At 49.4% G+C, this 20,502-nt stretch overlaps 1 protein-coding gene across 1 annotated transcript; it reads right to left on the bottom strand.

Annotated features, from left to right (window-relative positions):
* Positions 1 to 23: 23 nt before the first annotated feature.
* DLST (dihydrolipoamide S-succinyltransferase) lies at positions 24 to 19,239 on the bottom strand. The gene is made up of 15 exons (XM_045822839.1): positions 18,852 to 19,239; positions 18,246 to 18,279; positions 15,870 to 15,918; positions 13,468 to 13,523; positions 13,247 to 13,321; positions 12,953 to 13,008; positions 12,066 to 12,177; positions 10,060 to 10,215; positions 9,602 to 9,678; positions 8,674 to 8,771; positions 4,919 to 5,049; positions 3,480 to 3,553; positions 3,068 to 3,151; positions 2,515 to 2,682; positions 24 to 1,561 (listed from the first exon to the last, which is right to left on the bottom strand). Exons 1-15 carry the CDS (start codon positions 18,912 to 18,914, stop codon positions 1,427 to 1,429), a joined length of 1,368 nt encoding a protein of 455 aa, XP_045678795.1. The 5' UTR covers positions 18,915 to 19,239; the 3' UTR covers positions 24 to 1,426.
* Between the last annotated feature and the right edge of the window lie 1,263 nt (positions 19,240 to 20,502).

Here is a 20,502-nt window from a genome sequence, read left to right as displayed (position 1 = left end):
ACACAGAAGCGGCAAGAACACCGTTTGCGAACATTTGCCCTTTAATTTGCATTTAAAATCGGTTTCTTTAAATATTTCAGTTACAAGTTCTCAATAGTGAAGACATAGTAGATGCTGCAGGCACTCAGTACTGGCTCCCATCCCTTCCCTCCACCCCATCCCCCAGGCTCGCTCCTTCCTCAAGGTACAAACGGGCACTCGGCATTAAAACGGCTCCTGGTGTCAAGTGTCAGCAGCCTCAGGCCTGAATGCAGCTGGACTGAAAGCAATGAAGCCTGGTAGCTTTCCACAAGACGGGTGCATTTAACCACGTTCCAAGAATCCCAGTGACTGTCCAGACTCATCGGGCAGCACCTCGGAGGTGCCCCAGCTGGTTTCCACCACGGTCCGTCCTCCCCCAGACCTGCGTTCTGCAGGAAGAGCGAAGGCCCCTTCCTAAGGGCCAGGATACAGGAAGAAGCAGAAGGGCCCCTTCGGTCCACGTGCTTACACCGACGGGAGTGGAAGGCTCAAGTCGATCTGAGCCAGTGCGCGGGCAGCCTCCTTCACCGTCTCTCCCAGGCTCCGGCCCACCCTCCGCTGCCGTGATGTGCTGGAGTCAGCTCTAAATGAGAACAATGCGCTAGAATGGTTCCTAGCAACCTGGAGAGGTTGACAAAGCCACAGCCGTGCGTGACTGTACCAGAACGGGTCTTCCTGGTGTGAGGCTATGACAGAGTCTGTGAGGGCAGGCCTGGGGTCTGTTCCCTCGTTTACAACTTCTGACCTCAGGGGGAATCTGCCCTCTGCCTCTCAACACTGCCAACACCCCAGACCCCTGGCCTGTGCTTCCTGGAAGAGGTAGAAGAGGCATCTTGAAGTCAATGACAGCTGAGAATGAAGGTGCATTTAAGAAGCAAAGCAGCACCTCTTGGCCGGTGGTCAGTAACCTCCACACAGGTGGAATCAGGTGAGAATGTGCCAGCCAGGGCAGAGGCTGCTCTGAGCTTGGGAGGCACGGCACTCTCCTAGGCAGCTCCGGGAGAATACTCTTTCAAATGACTGAAACTTAATCACGTGGTCCCCAGTGGTTTCCCTATAGTATATATACTGGCACAGGGGAGAAGCAAAAGTACCTCTGCAGAGGGCTAATGAAGAGACGCAGGCATATTAACGAGCATCCGCTAAGGCTCTCTCCCTCCCTCAAGCCTAAGGAAATAAGATATTCGAGTGTTGAGAGGGGGAGCAGGGAGGGAGAGAGCCCGGTAGGAACACCAAGAAAGGACCTGTGGCTGCTGGTTACAGAGTGCCCCGGCTCTCCGGCTGGAGGCCCGCAGCATGTGCCTGTCTGTCACCAGGCTCCCCGGGACCCACGCGGGGGCAGGGAGCAGACCGGTTTCGGTTTTCAGTTCCTGCGTGGTCTATGCATCGGGTGTGGGACTTCCTCCTAAAGGTCCAGTAGGAGGACTCTGGGGTCCTCCACCGCTGCCTTGATCTTCCGAAGGAAAGTCACGGCCTCTCTGCCGTCGATTAGCCGGTGATCGTAGGTCAATGCCACGAACATCATGGGCCGCACCTCCACCTGCAGAGATGAGAGGTTCACGGATGTGTCTTCAGTACAGCAGGAGAGCCCCGCTGAAGCGGGGAGCCGAAAAAAGCACAGCCCGCAAGGAAGCTCCCAGATCCTTCTCTAGAGACGCTGCTTCTGCATACTCACGGTATTTTTCAAGACCGAGCCCCTCCACCTCCTCCACTCAGAAACAAGCACAGCCCAGCACACAGCAGTCTCCTCACAACTGCCTGTTTACACTCCCTCTGCCCTTTACTCATCTGTTTTCTACAGGAAAAGGTTCCCCTTCAGCTCTGGCTGCCATAGTTACTTCTTTAAGGTTATAACTTAAAGATTATCTTTAAACCTAGGGTCTGCAAATTCTCTGCAATTGCACGCCAAGTTGTGTGTGAGCATTTTCAGTGGACATCGATGATTTTCAGATCCACAAAGGAGTCAGTGACCCAGAAAATTCCGGACACAGTCCCAGAAAATGTTTTCCTCCTGCCACATCTGCAGGGCTGGCTCCACACCCGAGGGCGTCGTCATTCTCTGGACTCCCCAAGGACCTCTGAGCCTCACCCCACACTCGGAAGCTCACGGCCGGGTCTGCACGGTTGTCTTCTGTCTCCCGGGGGCAAGGACCAGGCCGCCAGCTGCTCCCTGAAGCACCTGGAGAACGAAGCCTGAGGACTGTCCTGGACGAAGGGGCAAGCCTTCTTAGCTCAGCCGTCCTCACACTTTAACGTGCCCCAGAATCACCTGCAGTTCCTGCTTCAACAGGTCCGTACGAATTTGCATTTCTAGTAAGTTCCCAGATGATGCTGACCCACACACCACAATCTGAGACTCAGCACCTTCGCTACTAATTAGAAACTAAGAGATGAAACTTACGCCTGAAACGACACTGACTCTCTCACACTTAGCGTTGAGTCGGGTTCCTGCTCATCGCTGAGCTGCTACGACACCGACAGGGATGTGCTCACCTTGCCTCCCACGGCCACGGGCCTGTCGAAGATCGCGTGCATGCCCAGGATGGCAGACTGCGGGGGGTTGATGATGGGCGTGCCAAAGAGGGAGCCAAAGACGCCTCCATTGCTAATGGTGAAAGTACCGCCGTCCATATCTTCAATGGCGAGTTCATTCTTTCGGGCCTAAAAACAGATTTCATGATTGGAACGTAAGGTCATCTGTGCTTTCTTCACCCAAAGAAAGTCCAGAAGGCTCATGTCTGACAACAGTCCAAGTCCAGCTCCCGCGGAGAGTCCCTCAGCCTCGATGCCTGGACCCGGCGCCCCACCAGAGGCCCGGCACGCCGCCCTCAGGCCCTGTGCTTTCCCAGCAGGCCTCCCTGGCAAGGTCTTCAGCCCCACGAGCACGCTAAGCTCTGCCAGACACGTGCGCTTGGGGTGAGAGGCTCTGCACTCCTCACAGAGCGCCCCGGCTCCCCGAGCACCGCTCGCCGGTGAGCTCTGCCCCGCCCTGGCTCCCGCCCCTGACCGCCCCGGCAGCTGGAGCACAGGCCGCGCCCTACTTCACCTTCTCTCCCAATTCGCTGATGGTCCGCTCAATGTCTGCGTAATTCATAGTTTCCACATTCCTGATGACAGGGACCACCAGACCCTGATGAAAGGAAAAAACTGTTTTCAGTAGCAAATCAAGAGTACCCTTCACAGTTATAACTCCTTTGATTAAGTCAACGGTCCCCCCTCCCCAGAATATCTTAATTACTCAATGTAATACTTAATGTACTTACTCAAGAGTCAAATATACTTAGGGCTGACACTAAAAGTGTGTGATATGGTCAAAAGTAGATTACTCTTTTACTAACTCTTCTAAAATGACGTAATTACAGACATAATCTGTGCCCAGGTGTCTGCCTCTTCACACAAAGAGGGTGAGAATCTAAGACCAGAGCGCCCCCCCACCCCGTCCTCCTGCCCCAACACACCCGAGGCGTGGCCACCGCAACGCTGATGTCAATGTAGTCTCTATACACCACCTCTTTGGTTGCATCGTCAATCACTGCGAGAGAAAAGACACGTGTCACATACAACGCCCGAGGCCTCGGCTGACGAGGTAATATTTGCACTGGCAGAGTAAAACCCACAGTGCCCGGCACACTGTGGGCCGACCAGTCAGCACGAAATGCACCGCTTTCCAAGCGCCAAACCCCTCTCACCTGCGAGCCAACCAACCGTAACACATCTCCCAGGTGCCCTGAACCATGGGCCCGAGTGGAGGAGCCCCGCTGTCAGTGCAGCCCTCAGAAGGGCGCCGTGCCCTGGCTCACACACGCCAGGCTCACTCTGAGTTCTTGTTAACAAGCCCTCCCTTAGCTGAGAACAGCTAGGTTTAAAAAGTGCTCTCCAAAGGGCAAGTCAGAAGTGGGGGTGGGGAGGCGCTGCCCATGTAGCTGCCCACTCTCAACAGAGGGGACGAGGCATGGGGGAAAGCTCTTTTTAGGAGGTTCAGGAGAGTGCAGGGTGGTCTGGTTTTAAAACTGCAGCTGGAGAGAGCAAACGGCACCTGAAACTTTAGGTCTGGTGCTCATGAAAAATAGACTTGGGAATCTTTTCCACAGAAAGTGTGTGTTGTACCATTGGATCAAGACACCCAGGAGAAGCAGGTAAAGCGACAAAGAGGCCAAAAGAACTCAGAAATGGCCACGTGTACGGTCAGGCAGAAAGAATGGAGCCAATCAGGAAGTAGGGGAGGAACAAAGAGGTACAAATACGGGCCAAACAAAGACAGCCTTTCTATCTCCCTAGAGCACACCAGTTGATGGAAGGGACTAGTGCTTCTGGTTCTAGATCTTTAGGGACCCTGGCACTGCTGAGGGTTGCAAAAGTGTCAGTGTCCCTTCTTCAATCTTCCAGGGAACAGAGAAGTGTCTCAGTAGGAAAGGGAACTGCTTGTTAGGTCAACATTTCAATGACGTGGGTGAGTACAACAGAAGGAAAATGAACACTAAGTCCATGAAAGAAGAGCCAAGGCCAAGGCCCCCCGGGGAGGCCCATTGACCAGAAATCAAAGGTCACCCTGGAGTCTATGCCAAGTTTGGAAGTCAAGCCCCAGGACAGCAGAGCCCTTGGGAAGGTGAATGCCACACAGAACGTGAGCTCAAACCCTGCCAGGAGAGGCCTGGAGAACTTCCAAACTATGCAGTGGGAAGAGAAATCCTTCTGTCCATGAAGCAGAGACGAAGTTATTACGGTGCTATTTCAGGAAGGCGGAATGAGGAACCCCTGGGAAGACACTCGTGTTTTCACAGGCATGAAATCAAAGGCCTTGGTCTGCTGACCCCCGTCCTCGTGTCTGTGTGGGAGCAGGTCTGGGCTCACGCGCGTACCACCCAGGGCCCCGCGGCTCGGGCTGCCATGGACTCACCTGCATTTACAATGGGCTGCTCCTGCAAGGCGAAGGCTGAGGCCTTCACGAATGCCGACATGAAGCCCAGTTTGAGGTTATGTTTCTTCAGAAAAGCGTCTTTGTGCCTGGCCCTCATTTCCTGGATGTTACTGCAAAAACACATTACAAAACAAACTGACTGCAAACGAAGCCTTGACTTTGACTTTCATACTGGTTTCTAACTCCATGTACACAACTGGGTCAGCTTTTTCCCTTACTCTGTGCCGTCAAGTTCAGGTTTTGAAATAGTCCACTAGAGGTCAACACAATAACCTTCCTTGCTCCTTTACGAAATAAACCTGGATACAGAGGAATCAGGTCCCATCTATCTTTAAGGTGGGCTGAGCCCCATACAGGCTCCCCATATTCCAGAAGTCACGGATTCAGGGGCAGATAATATGAGTAAGAGACCACAACAGCACACAACATCCTCGCCCTGGAAGAGAAAGTGATTTTCAGCTACACTAAAATCATGAGCTGTCTACCCTGAAAAAAAAAATATTTTTAAGTATAAAGTCCACAAAAATAGGCAATATTCTTTTTATTCCTCATTAGAATTTTCAAAAAACCACCGAACTTGATTACGATGTCCTTGTGACACGCTTCCTATCCCCCATCCCCTAATTATGAAAACAAACCCCGCCCCCAAACACTGCACAGGTGCACGGGCTCCAGGAGAGCAGGGCAGCCGCGCGCCGAAGGGGCGGCCCAGCGTTCCCTTAGACTGCCCCAGGGGAGCCGGAAGAGGCATTCTTCACCTCCCCGGGGTTAGCAGTTCTGTCTGCCTGGGGCCCTGCTGCCTGTGAGGGTCAGTGCTGGGCACCAGGATTCACATGTGCACAATCCAGACACAGCTCTCGCGCCTAAGATCAGCGGAATGGCGGTGCTCCCCGGGGGGTTCAGACGGGCGGCCGTGGGTGGGCCGAAGCTGCCCAGCACGAGTGGCAGTGCCTCCCGAGGGGCCCCTGCAGCGGGAAGCGCCTCGTTCAGGACCGGTTTCCCCACAGACCCCCACGCATGTGCGGCTGCAGAGTTAGTGGGAAATGGCTTTCCCACCGTTTTCGGAAGAAACCTCAGTATTTATCGGAATACAGTTCCGTGATGGAAATCGAATTTAACTTTATCTCAGGCCCAAATGCTCAGTTCTCCCTTTCTCCCCATAATGACTTAATTTGACATTAGCATCAAAGATAAGATACAACTTTACCCCCGCTTCAAACCTTTTGTTTCTTAAAAAGGAAGTTGTCCTAGGGGGGCTGATTGAGTTTAAATGTTTGTTTTCCTGAGTCTAACCTTATTTAGGGCTAGGGTTACCACCCTAAAGACATTACTGGTTCCCAAGACACAAGATCTGCAGAAGAGGGAAAGAGAAGTGATAAACATCTCTGCTCTCGAACCTGCCCCGATGCTGTTGTCTGGTCATTAAGCAGTTTCTATTTCAGAGCCCTGTCCTTGGAGGCAGAGGCCGGGACAACAGGGAGAGGAGAAGGATTCTCAGAGAGGCCCCTGTGGGTTAGCTGATCAGCACAAGACGCACAGGGCGTCGATCCAAACCAGATTACTGACTGCAGCGGGCCCCCAGGCCGCCATCAGGCGACACCTCGATTAGCTGCTAAAAGGAGACCCAACTATTACTCCTACCTTCCAATCAAAGCTGTTAAGCCAAATGCATCTTTTTCAAGGCCACAAATATTTACATGTTTTGTCTTAAGATATTGGGTAGAATTTCAAAGTCCAATTCAATTTGTGCACAATTTGGCCCTAATGCATTGAAACCTAAGCTGCTGCAGACTTCGTGATTCATCAGTCAGGGTTCTTCCCCACATCCTACGGGCAGGAGAGAAACCTCCGGCTTGAATACCCCGTCTTTTCAGGAAGCTTCACAACAGAACGGACGACATCCAGTGAAACAGGCCAGGAAGCCCTCTGCCGTCGCACCCCGTCAAAAGCTGGTCCCTTCTTACCCTTTTCAGACCCCTTCCAAAGGAAAACTGACTTCCCTAGTGAAAAGTAGATTGGCAGACTAAACTCTTTAGGACCGAAGAAACCAAGAAATGACCTAAAAACTTGACGACTGACCCCTGAATCAAATACACACTCTTACCCCTGTTATCCCATCCCTTCTAACCCATAATCCTCACAGCTGCCTCTCGGATGGCCCTGTACTTGCCTGTCTGTGTCCTGCCCACGTGCTAACATCGCCCCACAGAGCCACCGTGTCACAACGCGTGGTTCTCTTTCCTCCAGGAAGCCTCTCCTGACCCTCCCTCCCTCCCTCCCTCACCCCCAGCCTCAAAAACAAACGACGTCATTCTCTGTTCCACTTCACACTCCCTATGCTCTTCTGATATCATTTTTCTAGATTTTACTTGTGCTAATCCACACTAGACAGTAAGCTCTAGAAGGGTGGGGGCTCTTTTCACTCATCTCTGTATCCTCCTCAAATACATTTAATATCTTGTACATAGTAAATGCTCCAAAAACTTTAAATTTAACTATCTTCTCTTCCCTAGAGTGCTAGTGACTGTAAACATCAAAATCCTGAAGAAAACAGACAAGTCCACAGTGAGCTTACTGCAGAAATGAGCGTACAGGAAGTCCTCAATGTTGTTCGTAAGTTTTGCAACTTTAAGTGAAACAACATATAATGAAACCAATTTTACCATAAATAAGAGTTAAGTTCCTCTGGCATCTCGCTAATGTTGTAACAAAACCATGTTGAATGAAACTTGATTTGAGGACCCACTGTACTGAATTAGTCCCATTAGTTCATTTCCTGAGGTTTCCTTTAAAAATGTAACTCATGTCCTGGCTGGTGTGGCTCAGTGGACTGAGCACTGGCCTGCAAACCAAAGGGTCGCTGGTTCGATTCCCTGTCAGGGCACATGCCTGGGTTGCGGGCCAGGTCCCCAGTAGTGGGTGCACAAGAGGCAACCACACATTGATATTTCTCTCCTCTTCTTTCTCCCTCCCTCTAAAAATAAATAAATAAAATCTTTAAAAAACAACTTGTTCTCCATTTCATTACCAAAGCTGGGGAAGATGAAAGGTAACACAAGCCTACTCTGAGTCTCGCGGGAACATGCTGGGGCGCAGTCACCGCGAGGAAGAAGCAGGGTGGGGCGCCCTGGCTCTGGGCACTGTCCAGCAGGTCTCCATCCCAATGGGTAAACATGAGCCTTGCTGGTGTGGTGGCCCTATCTCTATTTGGCAACTTAGCACTAGTCATCAGGGTTGAAAACTATTACCACTCACTTATCAGAAATCACAAGACTCAGGTGTGAAAGTCTAAAAAGCTGAGCTTCTTAAGTCACAGAGGAGACAGGTATATAGTATTAACAGTCTGTGAGAGAATAAACCAGCGGGTCACTCTGTTTAAGTCACCAAGCAATACAAAGCAGTAAGTGCCTCTTCCCTGTTAAGTCAGTTTTGGAATTAGCACTAGGCAGGGAATGGGCAAGTTCAAAAGTATTCTCCAGAAAATGGGTATGGCCCTGGCCGGTGTGGCTCAACTGGTTGGAATGTTGTCCTGTAAACTGAAAGGTCCCGGGTTCGATTCCCAGCCAGGGCACACATCTAGGTTGTGGGTTTGGCCCCCAGCTAGGGCACATACACGAGACAACCAATCAATGTTTCTCTCTGTCGATGTTTCTTTCCCTCCCTCAACCCTCTAAAATTATAAGCATGCCCTCGGGTGACAAGGAGGGAGGGGATAAGAGGACTAGAGCCCTCACCTCATGTCAATCTCGTTGAAAGTCGTCAGCATCGCACACGTATTCTGGGCTTCCTTCAGACGCTGGGCAATGCGTTGCCGCATCCTGTTCATTTTCTCCTAAAAGTCAGAGGAGGACAAGTATGGACAACCTGGGTCTCTTTGGCTCAGGCACTCCCCACTGAGCCCGAGGGAGCACCCGCCTGGCAGGAGTGGATGGTCAGGGTCATTACCATCCTGGCACAACAGGAGCCCCAGGCTTCCTCTGTCCTGTGCCCTTGCTCCAGATGTGCCTAAAGTCTGACCGAGAATGGAAGCCCAGGAAATGGTCTGATTTAAAGCCAAACCAATTTACGAAAAGGAAGAGTGTGGTGTAGAGCTAGTCAACCCAGGGACCACTACAGAAAGTGCAATGTCTAGTGTTAAAAGACTTGCATGAGAATAGCTACTTGTGGAATGGAAAATCACAAGCAATAAACCTTTGAGGCCATAGTCTTCTCTGGCAGAGAAACCCACACTCTTGACCATACTTCCTTGAGGTTTTGTCTGCCCCTGACAGCCACTGCTGCCGTGTAGCCCTCAGCGAGGTGTCCCGGAAGTAGAGGAATGGAGCCCACTAAGCCACCGCTCTGAAGTGTGTTAGCGCGTCCCCTCCCTGCCACGATCCTAGGCCACCATCCCTGCAAGGATTTGGCTGCCCCAGGACATCTCGGTGGTAGCACGACATACTGGGAAAAACCACTGGACGAGTGTTCACTGAGGTCCTTGTCCTGTCATCTGACAGTTCACGGCTGTGAAAAAGTCACTCCCCAGACCCAGTTTCCTTGTCAAGGTCAAGAGAACAAGCAGCCAGCCAGCCATTCAAAGGTAGGCACTGCCACACCCACACTCCACTAATCTCAGCACTGTGCCCCCCGCCTCTTTCCTGGAAGTGGTCCGCACAGGCTTACCCGGTGCTCTGAACGCAGACCTTTACCGGCTCCTGGCTCAGCTGCTGGACGAGCAGCAGCGGGTTTTACTGCAGACACTGAAAATGAAATGAAGAGGGGGGTGGGTATGGCTGCATCAGGAAAAGAGAGCCATGTACTGAGTGCGTGCCAGTGCTTTCACACCGTACTGCCGCTTAATCCTTAAGACATTCTGAGGTCTACCAGTACCGTTCCCACTTAACACATGCACAATCCGCTCACAGCAGTTGAGTAACTAGACCAAAGTCACAGAGCTGTAGACAGACAGCTGGGACGCAACCCAGGTGTTCTGACACCGAGTCTGCAGTTCTGTCTACAGAGCAGCCAACAGAGCCTGCTCAGAGCCGTGATTAGTCCCAGGCTTTGCCCTGTGAGGAAACACGACATTCGCTGAGACTGTTCTTCTCCCACACATAGTCATGCCGGAGGTGGAGGCTCACCCGGTTTGCTGGCAGGAGGCTGTGAGGGCGAGGGCACCGGTGGCATCTGAGTGGGGATGGGTGCTGCAGAGGGAGGAGGAACTGCTGCTGCTACAGGTTCTGCTTTGGGGGCTGCAGCAGGAGGGGCTTCGGCTGGCGCGGCCTTAGCAGGAGCAGCTGAAAAACAACGAAAGGCAGTTGCCGTTGGCACTGTCTGGAGTGGAAAAATCAGGTACTAAGCAGAATTTAGCAGCAGCAGCAGCAGCTAGCTCTACCTCCAACCAATTAAAGCTCCCTGGGTATCTGCCGTACAGGCAAGGCACTAGGACATGCAGCGATCTAAGGCACCATCCTTCTGTTTCCCAGGGCTCTTGGGTGTCCTGCGTCAGGGTAACTAAATTCAGCTGCCTTCCTAACGTCACAAATACCTAACCGATCACCAAATTCAGCAAGTATTTTCAAAGCAAACCCAGGCAATCTAAGATGTTCCAAATTCTTACATAGAAATAACATTTCTAGTTAAGGTAACACTGATAGTCTCTATTTTAATATCACATGTGCAAGAATATTAACTATTAAAAAACAAAGGTTTAGGGGTGTCCAACCTTTTGGAGTCTCTGGGCCACACTGGAAGCAGAGGCGTTATCTTGGGCCACACATTAAATACACTGTGATACATAATCACAAAAAAATCTCATGTTTTAGGCAAATTCAAAATTTTGTGTTGCGCTGAGGTCACAGCCATCCTGAGCCACATGCGGACACCCCTGGGACATAATCAAGGGCTCCTTTAGACCTAGAGAGTCCCGAGCATGTCATCCAGGAAGGGTGACTCTCCTAAACCAACAAGGTGGTCAAGTAATAAACTCACAAGGTCAAATTAGTTTACTTTGACTTTTTCCATCTGGACATTATGCCTGGTCTTATATTTAAGTTAGAACTTTTTTAAAGGAATAAACAATCAGAAAATGAAATTCTTCAACTGAAGAATCAACCTTCTTCCCTAGCCTTCTAGTCCTTCTATTGCAGATTCTTTCCACTCCGGGTTTCTGCGTGGCCCGGACCAATCTCAATGATGCAGTCTACCATCTCTCTGCTATATATTTTAATGAAGAAAAAGAAACAAACTTTAGTTGTAACAGCCTTTAACTGAGAATCAAAGTTTATTTTCTTTTCTATTCTCTAATGCTGACTGTAAGGTCCAGTACAAATGCATTTCCCTCTCATTCCTTCTGCAGAGAAACAACAACCTTCCCTAGAAATGTAATGAGAACGGGTATAAAAACACTACACTAAATTCTCCATGGCAGACACCATGAAACACTGCTTCTTCCCACTTTAGAACAGTGGCCCTCAGCACTGGCTATGGACCAGAACCCCCCTGGGGAGCACCCAAACACATGCCCACGCGTGCGTGCACAGAGCTGTGGCAGGTAACATCTTGTAACCCCAGATTTAATGTCTCAGAATCCCAGGATCATGGAGTCTAGGCATTTGTATTATTTTTAAAGTCCCCATGTGATTCTGATGCCAAGGTTGAGGAGGAAAAAAATTAATCACTGTCTCTAGAATCTTCATTTTTTGTTGCTGTTTTGATTATATTCCTCTCATTTATTTTTACTTTTCCCTGTCAATCTGTTTTTTAACTTTTGAATTTTATTGCTGTTCAAGCAATTTTCTGCCTTCCCCCCACCCCTCCCCCCCCCGTTTCCACCCCTCTTTGTTTTCATCCACGTGTCCTTTACAGTGGTTCAGAATCTTGATTTCTATCATACCTTCAAGAAAAGGTCTAGCGTAAGAAATACACATGGAAAGAACAGTGTTATGAGGTTTAATACCTTTTTCTTCTATAACTTGACATTTAAAGTTCACATTATGTAAGTATTGCCCCTCTTATTCCCTCAACTAAGAGCAGCTGGGATGCCAAACTGTCTTCGAGGTATCGAGGAATTAATTCGTACATTATGCTCAGCCCCAATCCCAAAGGGCAACACCGAAGCCCCCGCCGACCCAGAGAAGTTCTTTACCGCCGGTTTTCCTGAGCGTAAAAAGGGGAGTGCCTCCTTCTACCTTCCCCCCGTCGGGCACCAACAGGGCTTCAATAACGCCGTTTGCTGGTGATGGAACCTGCACGGACGTCTGGAAGAGAAAGACAGAGGGAGAGAGAGTCCACATTTTTACTCAGCATTACAAAATTAATTGTACATAATCTCAAATGAGAGTCACGAGAGCAGCAACACAGACGCACGAGACCGTGCACACAGAAGTGCGAAGGCCACGCTTTCAGAATCAGAGTGTGACAAGTCAATGCTATTGTGAAGCTTCACCCTCCCTGTCCTCTCTCAGAAGCGTTAGAGCAGCGGTCCATCCAGGAGTTTCCAGGTGGTACCTGAAAAACAGCTGCAGCAAGCTGCGCGCGGACATGCGCACACAGAGCTACAGAACTACCGCTGACGCATCTGGTGCTCACCCAGAAAGGCGCTTTTCGATGGGTGTGCTGCAGGGGTTTTTAAAGCACCACAGTCAGGGGCACTGACCTCTTTTCCCTCAGACTGCCAAATAAAACACTGCCAACAGCCAACACAGCAATAGCCATCCAGTGCAAATGAATCAAAATTACACCTATTTTGTCAGATCAGCCAAAAATATACTTTTTGTTGTGTTGCAGAATTTCAGTAATTAGTTTATGTATGCTATGAGATGAAAAGTTTGAAAATCACTGACCTAGAACAATCTAAAATTAAACTTTTAAAGCTTTTTAAAATTTTAATGAGCTATTATTCCAACATTATTACAACTGTGTTTGAAGCCAGTCAAAAATTATCTTTAAACAGTTAGGTCCCTGTGTGTTTCATTCGGTTGAGAAACCAACGGGAGACCACAGAACATTGGTACTGATACAGGACAAGCCTACCTTGTCAGTCTCAATCTCACAAACCACTTCATCTTCTGCAACTGTGTCTCCAACAGCTGAAAAGATAGTCAAAGGCTACCTGTCAGGGGGCTCCAGCAGCCACGGCATCCCCTGTGGGAGGTGTGAGACCCCTTTCCTGCAGGGCCGGGGGGAGCCCGCTGTGTGTAAGGAAGAGGGTGGAGCCACAGGTCCCACTAATCATCGTGGGGGTGAGGAGCATAGGGGTGGGGAGCGGTGGTAAGAGGGGACTTTTCGAAAGCACTTAAACTGAAGAAGTGAGAGGGCCCGACTCACCTTTCTCCCACCTGACATCCCCTTCTGTGACAGATTCTGCAAACGCTGGGGTTTTGACTGTAATCACATCATCCTCTAGGAAAAGAGCAAAAAAGAAGAATCACATGTAATCCATATTCTTTTTCCTTAAGATTTTTTTTCTTTAATTAAACTCAGACAATTGTGGCTCTTCCCATTAAAACTCCACTCCCAAGAAGGCAGAGCTGAAGGCAGGTACTTACTGCACACAGCTGTAGTTCTGAAGAAGCGAATGCTGAAGACATTACTATTGTTAATGCTATAAAAGAAACATAAAAGTAAACTCCTTTAGCAAGTGAACCACTCACATTTGAGGCACCATGGATCGATTTCCCTTTAAATCAGTAATTCTTGACCAGGGCTCCCCGTCAGCGTCCCCCAGGGGAACTTCACCAGGCCCCATCCCCAGAGAGGCCACCCTGGCAGGTCCGAGGAAGAGCTGGGTGACCTGAGTGTTCTCAGTAGGGGGCTCACTGTCTGAGTCCAGGACCCCACTGGGCAGTGAAATGCCAGCTCTCACAAAAAAGACTCACATTTTAAAGAAAAAGATAAGCATCTTGGTCCTTTGCACACTCACCAAAAGGACTTAACTTTCTGATTAGGTTTTTCTTAACTAAATCCAAGTAAGAGAAATTGCATGCCTTTGTGCCATATAGAATGGAATTTCTATCCATAGGATTGCTGATGTAGCTTAAATAAAGCAGTTAGATGAGGCAATTAGCTTGAAAAACAGGTACTGTTATGCAAAAAACCCTCATGTGGCACATCCTAGTGCATTGTGGACTCATTGAAGAGGAACCTCAAAAGACCAAGGTATTTTTTGATGTGGCACTAACTTTACATGATGTAAACCAGAGAATGAGAACACTGTGTATGCAGGAAAGTGTTAACAGTGGCTTCCTCTGGGGGGACTGAGGGGGCTCTCACGATCTACATTTCAGGGCTACGTGAATACTCTATACCAAGCACCTTTACAGTAGGAGAGTAAAACGAGATTTAAGTTTCCTTTGGGTATTTTTACCTTTATAACGTCAAAATAACTGAAAGCTCTATGTGGAATCAAGGAAAAATGTATGTTATAAAGCAACACAGAACACAAAGTGTCCCGTGTAGCGTCTGTGACCACAGGCAGCCCACGGGCGCGGAGCGTGCACTCCCGCAGACCGCTCTGCAAGGGCTGCGGGGCCGGGGCGCTGGCGGTCTCTGGGAAGGGGAACATGGTGGTGGTGGCGGGGCACACGGGCTTCTCAGGGACACTTTGTGCTTTCGGGGTCACACAAATGTATAACCTACTAAACAAAAACAAAGCTAAAACCAGTTTTACAATAAAAGATATTTAAAATAAAGTGGGTATCTTATTCAAAGAAAAAATACGCAACTCAAAAAGTTATTAGATTAGGGTGATAGTCTAATGTAATGTGTAATCTTACTCAAAGTTAGGATTTTAAAAAGTAATTTACTTTCAAATAGTTCTTTGTTGTATTTATTGCATGGAGATTTGTTGTTGTTCCAATTTTCATTCAAACTGCAGATGAGTAGCGCATTTTGAATTTCTCTAAATAATTTTTTCAATTATAAAAGTATTAGATGTTCACTGCAGAATATTTGGAAATAGCAAAAAGAACGTTTATCATGGGATTGTACCAAACGGTAGGAAATGGAACCATTTTAGAACCCGCTTCCCCTCACTTAATCCTAGTGTGAACACGCTAACACGGCATGATCTAACCAGCCCTGCTGTCCGGCCACTCGGAGAGGAATCTGGGTAGACCAGGACTTCAGTGCAGATTCCTAAAAATGGAATTGCTAGATCAAAAAGTATACACAGTTCAAAGACTTATGAATGCCAAACTGCCCTATAAAAATAACAGGAATTCATACTTCTAGTACTGGGTGCATCATCATCTCAAAAACAAATAACCCCACTGTGAAGCACAGTGAAGGAGCTAACCTGCTGACCCTTCATTTCGAAGATTTCCCTGCAGAGAAAATAGTTTGGTAGCTGTTTACTAGATAACTAGAGAGCATCCTCTTGCTGCCACACTGAAAATACTTGGAAGGCAAAGTAGCATTAAGCAACATTCACAAGCAGAAGTTAATCTGAAACACACATGGGTGATTTTTCTCCAACCTTTGTATTATGCAATAATAGTACTCCCTCCCAACTAGTCAAAGTCCCAGGACTCAATTGACTAGCCTGTTGCTTTTACTGTTTCAAAAATGAGTAGCCGTGCTGTTAAGAGGATGCTCTCAATCTCTACACTAAATGTATCCTCCAGCCCTTCAGTGCTCTTGTATCCAACCAGAATGCTGTTTAGGAGCACCCTTCAATACTTGTTAACCATAAAAAGAGGGTTCCAACTTCACTTTCGTTATGACCTAAACACCTCAGGACAGGCACACTCCTGACCCAGCACTTGACATGGGGCTTAAGTTCAAGGTACATCCCATGTCATAAATTAACATCAAGGTTAGGCCTAAGGACTCAACGTGACCACCGAGGTTTCTAGCCCTGGAAGCCAGTGAAGAAAGCAAATGGTCAAACGTAGAACTGGTATCAGAAACACCCCCTGGCCACACAACTGTACTCCCCAGTGATACTTACACAATCTTCCTGCTGTCAGGGTACCCTGGTCCCTGACATAAGGAGACCCCTGCAAGAAACAAAACAACTCTTAACCAACAACTCTTATACAGGATACCAGCTGGGGAGGGAAAGGAGTCTGTTCACCCCCTACCTCTGAGACAGAGCAGGATCAACTACAGGCAACAATACAATCTTTATCACAGAGTCCTGCTTCTTCAACTTCTCCACCAAAGTAGCCATAATGGCAGACAGCAACATGTATGTGGGGGTGAAACTGGGTAGGTGGTTGAGGAGAATTCTAAGGGCATAGTCTGAAACAGTTTTATCTTATTTACCTTAACATTTATACATTTTCATTATCCCAGCAGGTTTTCCTAATAATACAGCTCTACCCCCAAAGTCTTCGTATACACTGAAGCTTGAGAAGGATACATATTAGTCAATCCTGTAACTACACACAGCCTAATCGGAGAAGCAGTGGGAATGATTGGCCTGGGTTTGTTTCCCTGGTTACTTAAAATGCACTGGGCTGGAAGCCTCACTGCCTAAACCCTAGTAGCAAAGACTGGACTATTTTAGGCCTACACTCTCCAGCTTGACCTAAGGCCGAGCAAAATCATCCCTCTGTTTAGTTTACGTCTCCCTGAAGTCTTCTCGTCTGCTAACACTCAACAGGTAGGAGTCCCTTTCTGCTGTACCACCCTTATCACAGATGATTGCACTTCCCCAACTAATAACTAATTACAACAGCGGCCTCACTTGAGTATATTCTTTCATTTTTTCCCCCAATCTATTAACAACCTGTCCTGAACCAGTGGTTCAGGAGACACCGAGTGGGAGACAGCTCTCTCTTGTGCCCACCTCCCCACAAACATCCCCAGGGTTTCAGAGTCGAGTCACCTCTATGTCCAGCAGCCAACGACTCTCGACAGCACAAATCCCAAGTGTAACAGCATGTCTCTGACCTAGAACAGCCAGCGGCCCATGCTGATTCTTAGAGCCCTGAGTCCAACTTGGGGTTCGTCCTACAACAAGTTGCATTTGCACTGTGTTTTAGGGTTGATAAAAACTGTTCACATAATGACCGGATTTTGATTTTCATGTCTCACCACCCTCTGGAGTGGAACAACCATCTGCCTTTACTCCCGGTTTTATGTGCACGTGTGGCTTCCGCAGGCTAAGGTGCTAGCTCGAGGTGAAGCCCTGGGCCACAATGCAAACCCCAGCACAAGGCTGTTTCCAGCCAGACAGCTTCCTTCCCATTTCCCTGACCAGTCAGGTCACTTCCAGCCTGAAAACCTGCGCACAAGAAATTCATTTGCCTGAAATATCGTTCTCTTGGATAACTCCTATGTATTCTTCAAGGCTTGGCTTAAATGTTACTTCTTCACAGATGCCTTAGCTGACATTCCCACTGCATGCTCCACCTTCCCCAGCTGGGCTACATCATCCCACCCTCTCATTACACCCCGCACTTCTCCTTCATAATAATCACAATGTAAGTACATCCCTATGTGTGGGTAAAAATACACCTGCTTTCTCTGCGGCTAGCATATAAGACCCTTGAGGGCAGAGAGAGACCATCTGTATTTCTGTCACTGAGCACAGTGCCTGGCATGTAGTAAGAACTCAATAAATCATCTGCTGAGTACATGAGTCAGGCTGAGGAGTCAGGGAGACCTGGCTGGGTGACCTTGGTCAAGGCACTTAACCTCTCTGAGCCTTGGGTTCTGAATTTGTAAAACAGAATACTTCTAGTAGTGTTTCTTAATGATTAACTAAAAAACACACAGAAAGCCCACAATAAGATCAACTCACTCAACAGGTATTCCAGGCATATAAGAAATTATTGGGATAAAATCTAATATCCCATGGTCTCTATACCATCTTCTATTTCATGCCACTCTCTCCCTTAACCAAAATGCTCCAACCAAATCACCTTTATTTTTTTTTCCAGTTCCAAAGTACTGCTAAGTTCCTTCCTCAGGGACTTTGTACATGCCATTCCCTTTCCTCTTCCTGCTCTTCACCGCACAGCTTTACAGTCATCTATTATAGAGGAGTCTGCTGCCACCTTCGTCTGCTTTCTTCTCAGCATTTAACCAAAATCTGTGATGGTTCATTTGCTTAGCAATTTACACTCTGTCTTTTCCACTAGACTGTTAACTCCAAGAGGACAAGAATCTTCGATTGCTGTAGGAAGCCCTGACATGGATACAGCAGAAACTTTGTAACTATGTACTAAACGAGTAAATGACTGCTGTTATTACTAAATAACATCTTGTTTCATGTCTATGTGTCTGAGCACTGCGCGGAGAAACACCGGCAGCCCGATTCCTCACACACTCTGCCCAGGAGGAGAGCATTTTAGATGTCGGCGAAGGCAGAACTTACCAGGCAGGGAACGTCTCCCTAGAGGGCAGTTCCCCTGTTGAGAAAGAAGACATTATGGACGTCACCCAAGACGAAAGAAGGGAAGAAACAGCTTTTTTCTCTTAAATACTCAAAGCTGTCCAAGTGCTGGTAGCAGGTGAAGCCCCTGAGTCCAAAAAGTAAAAGCAACGACCACAGCTCTCGGACTGAGCACACTAGGCCTGCCAAGCATCTCAACTTCCTGGCGGGAGTGAATACCCACTGATTCTAACACAAGAGAAGAGACGGGCCTCAGGATCCCGTCGGGGCACTCACGGCGCCTCCTCCCAAACTCTGAGGCTCGCGCCGGGGCGGGCACGGCTCTCGGCGTCTCCTCAGCCCCGGCACGCAGGGTGGGGTACAGCAGGGACTGTGCGCTGGTGGCCCCGGGAAGGCGAGGGGCCGCTGGGCTCCGCAACCAGGCGCCGAGGGCAACAGCTGCCCTAGGCCACCCAGCCCCGCGGCCTCTGCGTCCCGGTGCCCTTGGTGCCCGGCCTGACCGGCGAACCGCACCTCTGCGCCCCAGCAGCCCGTATGCCCACCGGCGGGTTTCTCGCCCGCCGCGGCCCCGGCCCGGCCGGACCTTACCTTCTGGAAGGCGGAGAGCGAGCGGCTGAATGCCCGGGACACGCAGCGAGACCGGGACAGCATCGCGGCAGCGGCGGCGGCGGGAGCGGAGGGCGGGCGGACACCGGATGTCGGGCCCCAGCAGTAACCGGAAGTGGGGCGGGCCGCGGCACCGCCGCGCGGGGAGGGGCGTCCGGGACGAACCACTGCCGGGCTGGGGGAGCTCACCGGCCGCGAGGGACTCCCCCAGCCTCGGCCCGGCTGTCCGTGCGAGTGAACCCACAGCTGTGGGGTGAATCGGAAACCGGCTTCGCTGCCTGCCGGCCTGGACCGGCCTTCCCAAGGGTGCCTACGACTGTCCGGCGACCAGGTTGTCTCCGGGGTCCCGCACCCCACCCCCCGACATTTCCACGGAGCTTGGCTCCTTTCTCTCCTGGGAGCCGGGGGCACCACGCCATTCCTCTTCTGCACAACCGGGAAAGAGCAGCAGGCGGGCACGGACTTTGAACCTGGACCGTGCCGACTCGCCTGCCTGATTTTACGCTTGCTTGGCCTTGGGCAGGTGACACTTCGGCGACGATATCTGATCATCCCTTCCAACTCTCTCCAGCCAGGCTGATTGTTTCTCATTCATCCTGTGCATTTCGGGGGCTTGTTCACTTGTCACTCTACTCCTAGAATATATAAACTCCATGAGATGAGGGACCTTGGCTTGTTCAGTGCTGTGGCACCAGCACTGAGAACAGAGACTGGCATAGGTTAGGTGTGCAATAAATGTTCGTGGGCCTCCCAGCTTTGAGCAGACCATTCTGCCCCTACCTTCATCGTGATAGCACGTAGCACCCCCTTCTTTAGATTCCTAGCTCACCTTTCTAATAAAAAAGGTTTTCTATAAGCTTCTGGCTGAATTAAGAATGAATGAATGAGTGAGCCACTTGGTTCCTGCTCATACGGGTTTCTTCAGGCAGTCAGCGGACCTGGTCTCTGAAAGCACTTGCACTGGAATTCTGAAGGGCTGGGTGGAAGCCCTAACTGGAAGTAGAACATCTTTGCCCTGCTGCTGTCCCTGATCAAGTCCTCAGCTTCCTTCTGCTGGATTATTTTTGAAGCTTCCAAATCTGTCCTGGGCCTCCATTCACTTTCTCTATCCTCCACACCTGTGTCAAAGTTCCTTCTGAAATGCACATCTAATCCTGTCATGCCCCACTCAAGTTCTTTCTATTGCTTCTCCCTGTTAGTAGAATAAAGTCCAAACTCCACAGCTTGAGCAGGCACCCGGCCTCTGGCTACTTTGTGATCCTTCCCAGAGGTGCTGAGCTTTAGCCCTACCACACTACCCAGCATGGCCCCAAAGTGCTTCTCACTCCTTCAGAAGTCGGTGTGGGTTGTTCCCAGCTCTTACTTACCTAGGAATGCCTAATCATCCTCTAAAGTGTGTTTGAATCCCTTTGGGTAGAGTTAACATAATTTTTCTGTGCTTCCAAAGCATTGTGTCCTTACGTTGCTTTGTAATGTCCTAATTACCTGTCTGTCTCCTCTACTGGGCAGAGTAGCAGGAGGAAAGAGGTGACACTACAGGCATACCTCATTTTATTGCATTTCATTTTATTGTCATTTACAAATTTTTGTTTGTTTGTTTGTTTGTTTGTTTTTACAAATTGAAGGCAAGACC

The sequence above is a fragment of the Phyllostomus hastatus genome, unplaced genomic scaffold (assembly GCF_019186645.2).
Source record: "Phyllostomus hastatus isolate PE091 unplaced genomic scaffold, TTU_PhHast_1.1 phas_scaffold_501, whole genome shotgun sequence".
NCBI lineage: Eukaryota > Metazoa > Chordata > Mammalia > Chiroptera > Phyllostomidae > Phyllostomus > Phyllostomus hastatus.
This window is presented reverse-complemented; position numbering and strand designations above follow the sequence as displayed.

What these genes read in the sequence shown, in the direction of transcription:
- DLST (XM_045822839.1), bottom strand. Translation starts at nt 18,914, where the DNA reads ATGCTGTCCCGGTCTCGCTGCGTGTCCCGGGCATTCAGCCGCTCGCTC. An exon ending in CGCTCTCCGCCTTCCAGAAG is followed by an intron (nt 18,280 to 18,851) that starts GTAAGGTCCGGC and finishes CTTTCTCAACAG; the next exon opens with GGGAACTGCCCTCTAGGGAG. An exon ending in GTGAGATTGAGACTGACAAG is followed by an intron (nt 12,178 to 12,952) that starts GTAGGCTTGTCC and finishes TTTCTCTTCCAG; the next exon opens with ACGTCCGTGCAGGTTCCATC.